Raw genomic sequence first — 13,681 nt, 5'->3', positions numbered from 1 at the left:
TATTACTAATGATTTTTTAATAATTTCCATAATTTAAAATGCGGTTAGAATGCTACTGGTGGCTGGAAGCTGGCAACATGATTTAATATTTTTAACATATGATCTGGTGTTTGTTACAGTGCTTCAAAATTTTCAATGTCATTATGCATGTTATAGTATTATCAATAATAATAAAGTAAGCTAAATCCGTGGCAAACTAGTTTTATATCACAATTTATTTTGATTTCTTTTTTCAATCCTAGATTGACCATTATTTTATAGGAGTTTTTCTTAACCATCCCTTTTTCTTTTATCTAATGTAAAATAACATTTTTTCCCTCTTCTTTTGTCATTTACGAGGATGTTTATTTTACTCTTTCTAACATCCAAGGGTCTTTCTTGTATTTCTTTGTATTCTGTTCGGTGGAGCAGAAAATCTGTCTCAGTTTCAATTTCTCTTTTGTTCCCAGAACTTCCCCCTCCTCCAGGGCTGAAGTGGAAAAATAATTTCCCCTCTTGCACCACACACAGGTTCAAAGTCCTGCTTTTCACCACGTTGCTCCAAACAGCAAACTTTCTCACCCACAAGAAAAAACGAACACCAAAGTTCCAACTTGGAAGTCTACAAGGGTGTGAGAACAATTGAAAATAAATTCCTACAATGGGTATTAGGCCTTAGGGCTTCATTGGACATTCTGAGAGGTGCGTGGAAGCCGGCGAGTGTGCCACACTACTAGCAGACACATAGGTGGCCCAGCTCAGAAATCAGGGTCCGTTGTCATGGAGAATGAAAGGCAAATTGAAGACATTAAAAGGCAAGTAGCAAACAATCCAGTAGGCTAAGCCAGGGATTTGGGAGCCTCCCAAGGTTCCTCCCTTCCTCATTCCCTACATGAGTCATTTTTCCAGTCTGTCCACACCCATTCACCCTTCTTCTATGGGCCGCCACCCCACACTCCCATTCACCCTCAAGCTGCTGCTACAGGATCTTTCTGAAATACAAGTCCAAACTCTTACCCTTGCTGTGTCAACTCCTCCAGTTCATCATGGTTTTCAGAGTAAAGCTAAGGCTCCTTGGATTAAAACAGATCTACTTTTAGCTCATCTCCTGCCACTCCCCTACACTTATTCTTCCCTCACTTCTAACAGAAAAGCTGGCAGGTCCGTTGTATTTGCCATGCTCTTTTCTCCATTTGACCAGACTCAACTCTCTTTCCATCTTGTTAATTGCTATACACCTTTCAAGGCACCTGTTGAAAGTAACTCCTCCAGGAAGCCTTCCCTAACTCTCCTCAGGGCCCCTTGGCTTGCCAACACTCCCCTCAGGCAGAGTTAATTGGTTTATTTGTCTCTTCCCCAGTAGAAGTATTATCCTAGAGGGTAGGGACTGTGTTATCCATTCTTGTATCTCTGGCATAGCGGGCATTCGATGTAGTTGTTGAAATGAATGCTGAATTAGGAAAAAAGGAGTTCCTCATAGCTACTAATTGGCAGATAGAGAATGCCCATTCCTGTTTTCTGAGAAAGTGTCAGTTTCCTTTTTAATTGCTTCAACTGTGTGTGCACTTGGGTACTTTTCAATGATTAGCACTGAGAAGTAGGGCCATTTAATTAATTAATTAATTTGTTATGGAAGGGAGCAGTGCACAATATTAGCTGTTTTGTGGATCTAGCCAAGGGTCAAAACTCAAGTCTGTTATTAACGCCTGGGCTTATTCCTGAACTTTAGCACCTTTCACGATGTTTCCCTTTTCCTCCTTAAGCCAGCCCCACCCTCTTTAATACAACCTAACAAAGTTGTAGGAGGAACATGGCACCGTATCTACCATTTCATTTCAAATTGTGTGCAAGACATGGAACCAATGTTTTAAATTAGAATCATTATTGAACAGGTTATCAAAATTCCTTAAATTCAAAGGAAATTCTGTCCCCAAATCTCCAAAACATTATCACATCACGTTAGTCCAGAATTCTTTCCATTCGAAGTGAAGCCAAGTCGCATCTTATAACACCCAATGAATTATGATTTGGGGCTGTGGTTTGTTTTGCTCCAACAATAATAAAACTTATTTACCTTGGAATATTCCAGTATTTCAGAAAATGATATTTTATTTTCAGAGAAGGGTCTCTGCTTCCTATAAATCATGTAATGCAGAGTTGGGAAGAAAGGGGATTTTACATTCCAGATATTATTTACAAACTAGATTGGAAGCTGGAATGGGAGTTTTTGTGCTTGTGTGACAATCAGTTTTACTAAGAAACTGCAAAACTGTGGACACCCTGTTACTTGAGGAAGAGACACACTGGCAGTCTTGCAGATGTTTTTCCCGCCTGTGAGCCATCCAGGTTCAAAAACTGTGTGGTGCATTTTAAGGCAGCAGCCCCATCAGATCCTTACCGTTTTATGCCGATCTGATTCTCACCTTCAACCTAACCTTGCCGGCTTCCTTATAACAACCCCATCCACCGGCCTCTTTAAAAAACGAACCTATGTGTCCGCCCGGCTGGTCGGAAGGAGCAGAAAGTAGTAGGGGTGCGTCCCATTTGCACTATAGCTCGGCTGTTATAATGTTGAACGTGTAAGATGGAAGATACCACCGGTTGGCTGCGGGGATGCACCTCGCCAGCGCCGGCTCCGGTTTCCTTGTGCTCTCGGCGCCGACCCGCGAGCGGCAACGACCACCCCTTGCGGACTTTGTTCGGTTGAGGGGCGCCAGTGCGGCCCGGGCGAGGGCGGGAGGGCGGCGGAAAGTTGAAGAGCGTTTTTTCGCCGCCGCGTGCGTCCGGGAGCTCGACGAGTCCGCCCCGGGCTTCCTGGTGGGGCTGGGCTGGCGGGGGAGGGGCCGCGCAGCAGCAGCGGAAACCAGACCTCGGCGATAAGAGGCTGCACAGCGACATGCAACAGTCTTTTCACTGCAGCTGAATGAGTTGTGGCGCTCACAATGCTCCCGTGACCGGGAACTGACAAGTTCAATTTTAAATCGCGGGCCTCTTGGAATCATGACTCCCACAATGCCTTGGGCACTCGGTCGGCAGTCGGGCTGCCTCTGAAAAAAAATGTGAGAGGTAAGTTTCCATTTTCACAGTTTCCTTGCGCTGCTCTGCTGCTCTGCATTGTTTGTACTCTTCGGGGCTGTACATGGCTGAAGGAGGAAGTGAGAGGAGCTGGGGCCGGCTGCGTCTTCTAGCAGCAGGGGCCGGCTCGCCACGGTGGATGGTTTCCTATCGCACACCATCTCGAGCCGGAGGGAGAGCGGGAGGTTGCCGCTGCAGCCCAGCGCCGAGCAGCCCTTCCCTGGGCGCTGCGGACACTGTCAGAGCGCAGCCAGCTTCCAGTTTGGCAGCCTAGACAGAAAGAGAAAGAAAGAAAGAGAAAGAGAGAGAAAGAGGGGGGAAATGAAAGAAACAGGTGCGTGGAAGTGTACTTACAACTTAATGACCTTCGTCAGGAGAAGATGCGAGTCCGTCAGACGCGAGCCACGGTTTCTCCCAAGAGATCCCGCATCCCTGTCCCCGGGGCTGCCATCCAGCCCGGTTTTCATCTGGGCCAAATATGTGCACGCAAAGGTTAATTCTCTGCCTGCTACCCATAAATTACGCATGACATGTTTAGCTGGGCTTCCTTATATGGAGAGTGCTGTATTTCAGTCCAGTTTGCCTTTTGCCAAGTTTACAGGGCGGAAGACGCCCTGCATGAGAGGACTCCTCTTTTCTTTCTTTCTTTCTGTTTTTTTTCATCGTTTTGTAGTGCGTCACTCAAAAACTGTAAGAAAAGTAAGTATAGACGCTCTCTGGGTGGAGCCGCAGTTGGTTGATTGAATTGCTTTCATGAAAGGTTAAAAAGAATGAAAAGTAGCTAGTACTTGGGTTCTGGTTTTTAGACAAAAGCAGGACAAATATGTGCCCCCCCCACCCCCCGCACTTTTTTTTTTTTTTTTAAACGGAGCCGGAATCTGTTATTGGTAGTAATGTGTCATGTGAGAATACTTTGATTCCAGAGCCTGTAACACGAGCAGGTATATGGTGGAGCTTATGCTTGCCCCTCTCACAGCACTTTACAACTACAGGGGTGTTGCTAGAAGAGTAATTGTGTTCTTAAGTCTCTCCCCGGCCGGGAGAATATACGGCTGCTGGGATTTGGTGGTGTATTTCCGTGGAGTGTGCTTCCCTAGGATTAAGACGGAGTAAGAAGCTGCCAGAAAGGTTATTGCCGCTGTCTTTACTTTGTGTGCCCACCAGCACAGGCGATAGCAAATGGATGGCCAACTCTGCCGTACTCTGAGGAATTTCTTAAACAAATTAATACACCGAGCGAGAAGTCATAATTAATGCCTTTGAATTTGCAGGCCCTCCGCAGGGCGCTTTGAAATACTACACCAGTGGACACGGTGTTCCTCCCTCCTGGGTTTGAACACACTCTCTGTTTATACACAGAGGGTATTTAGTCCCTAACCATTCTATACCAGCATAAGTGATCCTCTCCATGTTATCTGTGTGGGTTCCTGAGAGCGTGGGTGTTTCTCCTTGTCCTGCTGTTGAGATAAAATATTATCACTAAGGCAGGTTAAAATGAAAGTTCAACGACTGTAAAATTCATCTGAAGAATATTTCGCTCAATACTTAGAATGTCTTAGATGTACAGTTATAGCCAGAGACACTGAATAAAGTTATTTTGTAGCCTGAGAAAGCACATTGTTGTCACTTGTATCTTTGCTTTCTTAAAGTTGGTGACAACTACAGCTCAAAACTGTTTTTTAGGAAACCTACAGTGTTCTGATTTTCATCCATTTGCATGGGGGTGAATTTTTTTTTTTTTTTTTTTTTGGATTACTGTGTTGGTAGGCCTTCTTTCAAAATGTAGACATAGTTTTTAGTTTTATTTGTTTAATGGGGGGTTTCCTCAGGGAGGACTACAAAAGTTGCCTTTTGTGTTTTAGGGAACAGGTTGGGTCAGCACCAGAAAACCTGTTCATCCATCCGTCTATAATTACAGTGTCACTTAAGACATAATAATCAGGTTTTATTATTACTAAGAGACTCAGAAAAGCTCACATGTGCCTAGTTTATTTTTTTTCTCATGTAACTAAGAACAAATTTGTGTTGATACACATCAAGTGTGATACTCTATGCAGCCATGCCAGTGGAGAATCCAAAGTGTTTTATGGTTTAGAATATTACTGCTTGTGTTTACATTTCCACATTTGAGGCAAACTTAGACTCCAAGTTGAATTCATTAAATTTTGTTTCCAACATTCTGTTCTTCCTCTGGGCACAGAATTCCTATGAAATGAAGCATTGGGTTCTGTTCCAGATCAAGAAAAGAATATCCCAAGGTTTCTCCTGGGGTCGGGGGTAAGGGGAAAGAGTAAAACCATTTTTCTCATTGAATAAGGGTGTGTTACTTTATTACATAAAATTTCCTATTTTCATTGTAAGCAAAAAAATTGCCCTTGCGTTTATCACTGTCGTGGTTCATTAGACCTGTATTTGATATATCTATTTATGGAAACCGAGAGAGAATAGCCTTGATGCACCTTCTGGTTTTCTGCTTGGTGATGGAAGATGCACAGGTCAGGGAACATCCCAGATCTCGCTTAGAAGAAGCTGAAGAGACTAGGTCACTGGGGTTTCCTGTACCCTCAAGAAAAAGTCATCAGGGTGAGTAGTAGATATGAGGGTCAGAGGAGTGGAGGAAGGAAGTGAAATGTATTTACTTAAATGTTTGGCTTAATATAAAATCCCAGAAGCGATACTGATTATAGAGGATGTTACATAGGAAGATTTTGAAGTGGTGACCTTTCAGGTGAAAAAGCTTCATATTTTTGGAAATCTAGAATGTGCCGTCCAGCGCAGTAGCCACTAGCCGCATGTGGCTAGTTAAGTGTAAAATACATTCTGGATTTGGAAAACTTTGTATGAAGGGACGAATGTAAAACATCTGATTAGTATTTTTATATGGGTTACATGTTGCAGTGGTAATATTTTGGAATAATATTGGTTTCAATAGAATATACTGTTAGATTATTTTCACCTGCTTCTTTTTCCTTTTTTAAAATATGACTACTAGAACCCTAAAATAACAAATGTGGTTTGTATTGCATTTCCATTGGGTAGTGCTGTTCTAGAATAAAGCAAGGAAGCAGCATTCTGAGAGAAAGCTGAAAGAGTTTGCTGGTTAAAATATAATAAAATTGACTTTTGTTTTTACAAGCTAAAGAAGTTTATTATACATAGAAATACCTTGTCCTTCTTACCCATTGTAACCAAAATTTGAGAAAACACACTACCTAGCATCTATTTTTATTTCCTCAAAACTACTATTTAGTTTAGAGATTTAATGGTGAGGTAGTAATAACAGAGAAAAGGCTTATAATTAGGGGATGAGTCTTAACACCTCTCAAAGGCCAGAATAGAGTATGATTGCTACTTAGGAACATTTTAGAGACACTATAGTTATCATTGTCCTGAAGTTACCAAACATAAACGAGTCACTGAAATTTATTTTAAAATAGAGTTTTTGGTAAATAGCAATTATCCTCAAATGCTTAATATGTATTTTCCTTCCCTGTGACTTTCCTTCCTTAGAAAATAAAAACATCAAGTAAATCCAAACAAACTCCTGACTATATTAATCAAAGATTAATAAATTCACAAGAATGAAATTTTCACTTGTAGGCTATAAGGCCTTGTTTTGGATGTTAAGAATGGTAAAAATAGGTTTCTGTGGTAATATGGGCTTTGAAAAATTTCTATACACGGAGATAATTGTCTTTATAATTTGAACACATTCTTGAGAAAGCATCTGACTAGCAAACAAAGCACAATGGCATAGGTCCTGGAAACATTCCCCTCAGATATTTTCATAACTGAAGTACATTTTGCCATACACAGTGAGTGTTACGCTGAAAAAATGCAGTTCTTTTCTACCCATATAAAGCATGCTTACTTTTACTTCCTTGAAGGTTGCCAAGGATATAGGACAGGGTGAATGGAGTGGGTTCTTTTTGGGGGGAGGGCAGATTTTATAGAGAACCTTGGAAGAGTCGCCTCCTGGCTGGGTGCCATCTTGAAACTGTCTCCCACTGTATGAGGCATAACTGCCATTAGTGTCGATGCGTGTTTGTAGTGTGAAGGGGAGCACCGATCCCTATTAACTTTGTATATCATTTCTGATGAGTCATGGAGCACATTCACTAATGGTTGGAGAATTATTGATTGCAAAGCAGAGAATTCAAGAAGAGCTATTGACATGGCATTAAGTGTCTCTAGACATAGTTTATATTTTTAGATGAGATAGGGAAATTGATTTTTATATAGTGTTTTTCGTATTATAAAAAATGTATTTATGTAAACATTACAGCTATATCCTTGAAAAAACACTTAGCAAATACATGGTTGCAGTTTTTTACACATTATTATTAGCTTTTAAAGAGTCTAATACATCTCTTACAGATAATTATTCACATTTTCCAAGAGGCATCTTAACACATGTGTCTGTGACATCCATAAAAATGAAGAATTTTAAAGCATTTATGTTACAGTATTAGATATTTTGTATTTGGCACTTTCCCCACTGTTCTGAGATCTTATTCAGGTTTCTGTGATTATCCTTTGTTAAAACCGTTCAGGATATATTAGTCTCATGATGAAATATAGCCATATTGGATCGTGTGAAGAATTTCTTTTCCGCTAAGATCAACTCTTTTAAAAAGGTGAAGATGTTTCTGAAATAACTGTTATGCTTCCAGTAGTGCATATGCTCCAAAGGAAAAACTGTCATCTCTTTGGACATTGTTTTAAGAAATTGAGAGTTTTATCTTTTATATACCCAAAAAGGTGAATAAGAGTTGATAAGGTAATAACTCCCATGAACTGTGGACACAATTTTTATGTGAATGTTTGTGTGAAGGCTGAGTGTTCCGAAGATAATGCTAATTTATTCAAATAATCGGGAAGTTAAATAAAGTCATATTATTAAAAAGAATTGTGCTAAATATCATATAATCTAAAGCCTGGTGTCTATGCAGATATCAACTCCATTCCAGTCCCTCTTTAAATGATATTTCTTCCTCCAAAGGATTTTAAAGAGAAACTTATGTTTAAAACTGGGTTTTCTTTGTATTTTCAATTTTAAAACAGTTTGGGAGCTATTGACGAAGAATGAACTTGTTTTAAAGAGCTAACAAGGTCCGAGGATCATGGGAACAAGTTTAATCATATGAAATAAACATTACATTGCTGATTTGAGATATTCTATTTTGTAATGTTGATTTATAAGTGAATACATGTTGGGGCAAAAATAGCAAGCTAGGCTCAGTGAGATCTACCAAACTTAATCAAACTTAATCAAAATATACCTAGTCCTCAAAGAAGTGGCAGTCTGGTAGCAGAAGTAAGAGTTTTGAAAATAACTGTAAAGTAGAAAGTGATATTTCATAAACGGGTTTGGTAACATGGTTTGGAAGTACAGATAAGGAAAGATAAGAATGTAGCTATGACCAATACATGTAATAAAGGGTACAGTCTTAATGCATAAATAATGGAAAACAAAAACTATTCTTTATTTTTTAACCATGCAAAAATAGTATTCTGTTAAGCCAGCATTAATTCTGTCTATTCAGTGATATTTCCATATTTTTCATACATTTATATTTAACATCCAGACACAGGATTTATGTATGTGTTCTATTTCATTTCTTTAGTTCATTTCTCTAGTAGAAATATATAGATTTCCAAATGTCCTGTACTAGAATATCGATAGATTTGCCATCAGTTTTACTGTTGAATACCATAAAATATACCTTTCGAAGTCACCAAATAGTTACAGATGTGTCAGAAGACCAGAGTGCGTAAGGAAGTTGAACAGTGGAGTAGAGAATTTGCCAAAGACTAGATTGAAAGTGAACTGACAATTGCAACGAGGTTGTTTGCTAAAAATCTATGTATTAAAGTTAAGAAGTGAAAATAATACTAAAACATGTCTAAAAAGGAGTTATTTCATTTTGTTTAAAGAAATGTATAATACATAATGAACAGCAATGAGAGAAATATATATTGGCAGGAGATTTTAATCAGAAATAGCCAGAGTATCAAATTTGACGTGACATTGAGTAAAAGAAAAGTGGAGAAATAAAAACAGACGGTGTAGAAACAGGTCGAAGTGTCCCAATTGTGAATACAGTTTTGTTGGGTTTTCAAAAATAATAACTATTTTAAGTACATAGTGGAAGATGTAGTAACATCGTCTATACTTTCTGTATTTATATCCCTACCCTACTAACATCTGTCTACAGTGATTGTGACTGAATAGACTCTTCCAGAAAATGCCAGAAAGTATGGTAATAATAATATATGCAATGGGAGTGTGAGGAAATATAAACAGTGAGACTTTACAGTTTAATAGTCAAAACACATCATAAGCATGTTAAATAGCAAGAATGCCAAACTAAGGCATTACACAGTTCATATTTAGAACATCATTAAAGACATTTTCTGAACTTGATTTAGTATTAGAACTTGCAGACCATTCAGAGCTTATTGTATCTGAAATTTGTACTCATGTATCTAGCAATCTGTTTACCAGCATTGTAGATGATAGTAGTAATGACATTCACATTTTACTTGTTTCTATCTTCTCGGATGACAAGAAAAGAATTACCTTTACAATGACCTTTTAGCACTCCATGTGGATGGATAGCTCTTACCCTAGCGGAAAGATAGTCTGGGCCAGGGTGGTAGTCAAGTTAGGTGACAGAAAGAAAGGAAGGCAGAGGGCTTGCTGTGGGGGAAAAGTTGGTGGGAACAGCTCTGAGTGTTTGGCTGGACTTACAACTTAGTATTCCCAAGCCAAAGGCCCCCTCCTTGATATTTCTATTTACTAAGTTTTAGTTTCAAAAAAGCTGTATTAAGAAAAGACACATCATTTCCTTTAAACAGTTTCTAAATTTGTTTTGAAAGCCCAATGTTTGTGGCAGTGCAAGTAGAACAACAAACACAGACCTCAGTGGGGGGTAATTTTTGTAAAGTGGAACACTCAGCAAATGTAAGAGGTGATATCAGTTTTATTATCGTTTCAAAATTATTGTATCTGTACATATTTATTGTATTTTTGTCTGTTTCTTGAAAGACTTTGTTGAGGGCTTGGCCCAGACAGGCTTCACAATGTGTAGACTTTATCAGACCAGATCTGACTAGGTATGCGGCCTAGGGAAAACCATTTACTCTTTCCAGTCCCTAAGTCCTATATCTGTGAAATGGTAAAAATAGAAATAATTATTAATAATAGAAATTCTAGGGGCACCTGGGTGGCACAGTCAGTTAAGCATCTGACTCTTAGTTTTCAGCTTAGGTCATGATCTCAGGGTTCTGGGATCGAGCCCTGGAGTTGGGCTCTGTGCTCAGTGTGGAGTCTGCTTGAGATTCTCTCTCCCTCTCCCTTTGCCCGTCCTGCTTGTATTCCCTGTCTCTCTCTCTCTCAACTTAAATAAACAAATCTTTAAAAAATTGTAAAAGTTCTGCTTGCCATATATTTCTTCATAAAATATCTCATTTAATCTTTTTTTTTTTTACAGCTGTAAAATGGGCCTTATGACCTTTATCTTCAAGATTAAGTAGCGTGACTAGAAATCTCTCTTTGTCATTTGTAGAATTATGAGGCTTGTTTTTTGCCTTTATTCAGATGTCCATGTTTTTAACCAATTTTTTATCTTGCCTCCAAAGATATGTAAAGAATAGTAACGAGGATAAGAACTATAATGAGGATTACTAACATTTTGGACTGCTTTCAATATGCTAGGGTAAGGTTTATGAATGAATTCATGGATTCCTCAGAACAACCCTGTGGATGGGTACTGTTAGTATATCAGCGTTACGGATGGGAAAACTGAGGCACCAACAAGTTAATTGTCCAAAAGTACTTAATAAGTAGCACAAGAAGAAGTTGAACCAGGGTAGTCTAGTTCTAGAACCCATGCTTGTATGTAAAAGAATAAAAACAGATTAAAAAAATACGTGCGTTAGATGCATAGAGGAGATCGAGATCATAAACGTGTGTCATACTCTAGCAGAGTCACACTTTTACAGCATTTAGAAAGTAAGAGGACAGAGAGAAAGGTCATGGGGGGAGGTGGGCAGCATATAGGGTAAGAAGAAGGGAGGAATCAGGTAGGAGAGGAGATTGTACTGCACTTTGGGGGGCATTGAGGAGCAGGTGGTGTAAGCTTGATACACTATGGGGAACATGAGACATTTGGTTAGTCATGTAACCTTACAGGCACATATTTTAGTGACAATTTATAGAGGAAGGATAGGACACATACAGGATGAAGTAGAGATTGTAGGAAAGAGATGAGGGAAATGCCAGGGAATGAAAAGGAAGACACATATGCTGGGGGAAAAGTGACAGGTGCAGGGCCCACAGGATGTAGCAATTGATTAGATGTGGACATGAAAGGCAAAGGGAGGTATTAAAAATGATTTTTAAAATACACTAATTTTTTAAACTTTTCATCAAAAATTTCTTATGTAAAAATTTTAATCTTTCATGTTAATTCCGTTCATTACATTGCTACTTGTGTGCTCTTTTAGGATAAAGAACTATGGGACACCTCGGTAGCCCAGTTGGTTAAGCATCTGCCTTTGGCTCAGGTCATGATCCCAGGGTTCTGGGATCAGGTCCCACATTGGGCTCCCTGCTTGGTGGGTACTCTGCTTCTCCCTCTGCCCCTCCCCCTGCTCATTCTCTCTCTCTCTTTTTCTCTCTCTCTCTCTCGCTCTCACTCACTCTCTCTCTCAAATAAACAAATAAAATCTTAAAAAAAGGGTAAAGAACTGTATTTTAAAATATCAGTACGAGAAAAGCACTTAAAATTGTGTTTTATCCGGAACTATAACTCCATTAAGTAGAAGGTGCGTGTTAAATTCTTCAAACATTTTATTTCTGTGTCCAGCTCTTTTAAAGAAAGCACAGGATCTGAAGAACTGTAGAAGGTCACCAAATTCTTCATCCCAAATTGGTAATTCTGAAATAAGCATAATTTCTTCTTTCGGGATATATTGTTATGTGCTAGGAAATGTTTCCGTGTTGGCCAGGCAGTCCTGGTCCCTTATGAGAGGCACGGTGGTGTCACCTGGCCTCTGTGATGAACCAGGTGGCACGTAGGTACATGATAACGCAAGTTTGCAGTGTGCTCCATGTGACTGACATTTGTGCTTCTCAGACCTTGCTATTTTAGGGAAGGTATCCGGATAACTGTGGTATTTTTTTTCCTGGGAATAAAACTCCTTAACAATCAGACACTCTTATAAACAGAATGATGTACATAATGGGAGTAAATAAGCAGTTACCTAACAGTTTCCTGGTGTTGTGAGGATAGTTCTAGTTCAAACAGAATAAAAAGCTTGGTAGCAATACTCACGGGCCATTTTGCTTAAGGTGCTTACATGCTTTTTACAAGTAAATGGCTTAACACAGTTTAAGCAGAACATGTCAGAGCAGTGATAGATTATGTTGTATTTCACAGGCATAGAAAACTTCCCATGAAATCAAGACAGTTTTCAAGAGAATGGTTCTATTTTTAAATATTTACCACTTACTTATTTAGATGGTCTATATCCATGAAAAATAATAAAAATTGCACTGTTTATGTCTTTATAGCATGTTTAGATAGAGCTGGAGAAAATAATGTTAACAGTGCTTTATTTCGCCTTTTGTTTATATGCCTTTTAGTATTATGTCAGAGCTACACTTAGTACGTGTCTCTTTCTATTATTAGATTTTTTCCTTATCAGATTTTTGCCTTGTGCTGTAAAGATGTGTTAAAATCTGCTTTGTTGTATTGCTAAGGTAATGTTCAGAAAATGTTCATTTTTTAAGTAACTTAGATTAAATAGTGTTAAAATTAGAAATTCTTTGCTTTCTCTATTCATTGGGCTAATTTTAACTAGACAAATTTACTCCGAATTATTTTGAGCCATTATTTGAATTTCATTGCTCAGACATTTCCGGGAAAGCTGCATTGTCAACTTAGTGGCATTCAGATAAGGTATTTGGTTTTAAATACCCCATCCAGAAGACTTGAAGAGATTTGATGAGAATGGCAAAAGTGAACATCAGGGAATACAAGCAAATCTTTGACCTAGGTGTAGAGTCTCTCTGAGGTATTGCATGACATTTCCAAAAAGTAATTTGAAATGTCCAGAACAATTGAGATTATTCAAAAAATATATTCTTCAAACATAATTCTGCATAATGCTTTCCGGGGGACCACATTCACTGAAAATTGCATGTAGGAAATAACTCAGAGAAGTATATTTTTGAGTACTTTGAATTTTGAATTTGAGTACTTGAGTATTTTGAATTTTAAAAATAAATATTGTTTTGGGAGCAGTTAATATAGGAAGGAATTATTATGTCTGTTTCTTAGTAGTGGATTCAAGTTTGCTAAGTGCTGAGATCTTTTCACTTAAAAAGTTATTTTACTATGTTAACAATCAGGCAGTACAGGGAAATCAATTCATCCTTTGTGTTCTGCTCACCAACCAATTAGCAGATATATTTTGAGCACCTATTAGAGTTAAGGGATTATATAGTAGGTCAAAAGAGGAGGATACAAAGGAGAATTATGTAGTTTCTCTTCGTTGGGCTGTAATTGAGCTGGAGGGAAAGACATGGAAGGTGAACAGTACAACTGAGTATTTCTAT

General features: G+C 38.7%; 1 protein-coding gene across 49 annotated transcripts in view; it reads left to right on the top strand.

Moving 5' to 3' along the window:
* Positions 1–13,681, top strand: part of MBNL1 (muscleblind like splicing regulator 1) — a 197,087-nt gene that overhangs the window by 19,711 nt on the left and 163,695 nt on the right. For 14 of the 49 annotated variants that reach the window (XM_048216004.2, XM_048215989.2, XM_048216001.2 and 11 more), the window contains exon 1: positions 2,949–3,045. The exons of 1 other annotated variant lie outside the window; for it this stretch is intronic. Coding sequence is in view for 7 of the 48 variants with exons in the window: in XM_057316088.1 (XP_057172071.1) it covers positions 3,376–3,753 (378 nt within the window). In the remaining 41 variants the exon portion in view is untranslated. Of the gene's footprint in view, positions 1–2,948; positions 3,046–3,318 lie in introns of those variants that run through there. 34 more of the 49 variants (XM_048216012.2, XM_048216010.2, XM_048216011.2 and 31 more) reach the window with 7 other exon arrangements.

The sequence above is a fragment of the Ursus arctos genome, unplaced genomic scaffold (genome assembly GCF_023065955.2).
Source record: "Ursus arctos isolate Adak ecotype North America unplaced genomic scaffold, UrsArc2.0 scaffold_20, whole genome shotgun sequence".
NCBI lineage: Eukaryota > Metazoa > Chordata > Mammalia > Carnivora > Ursidae > Ursus > Ursus arctos.
This window is presented reverse-complemented; position numbering and strand designations above follow the sequence as displayed.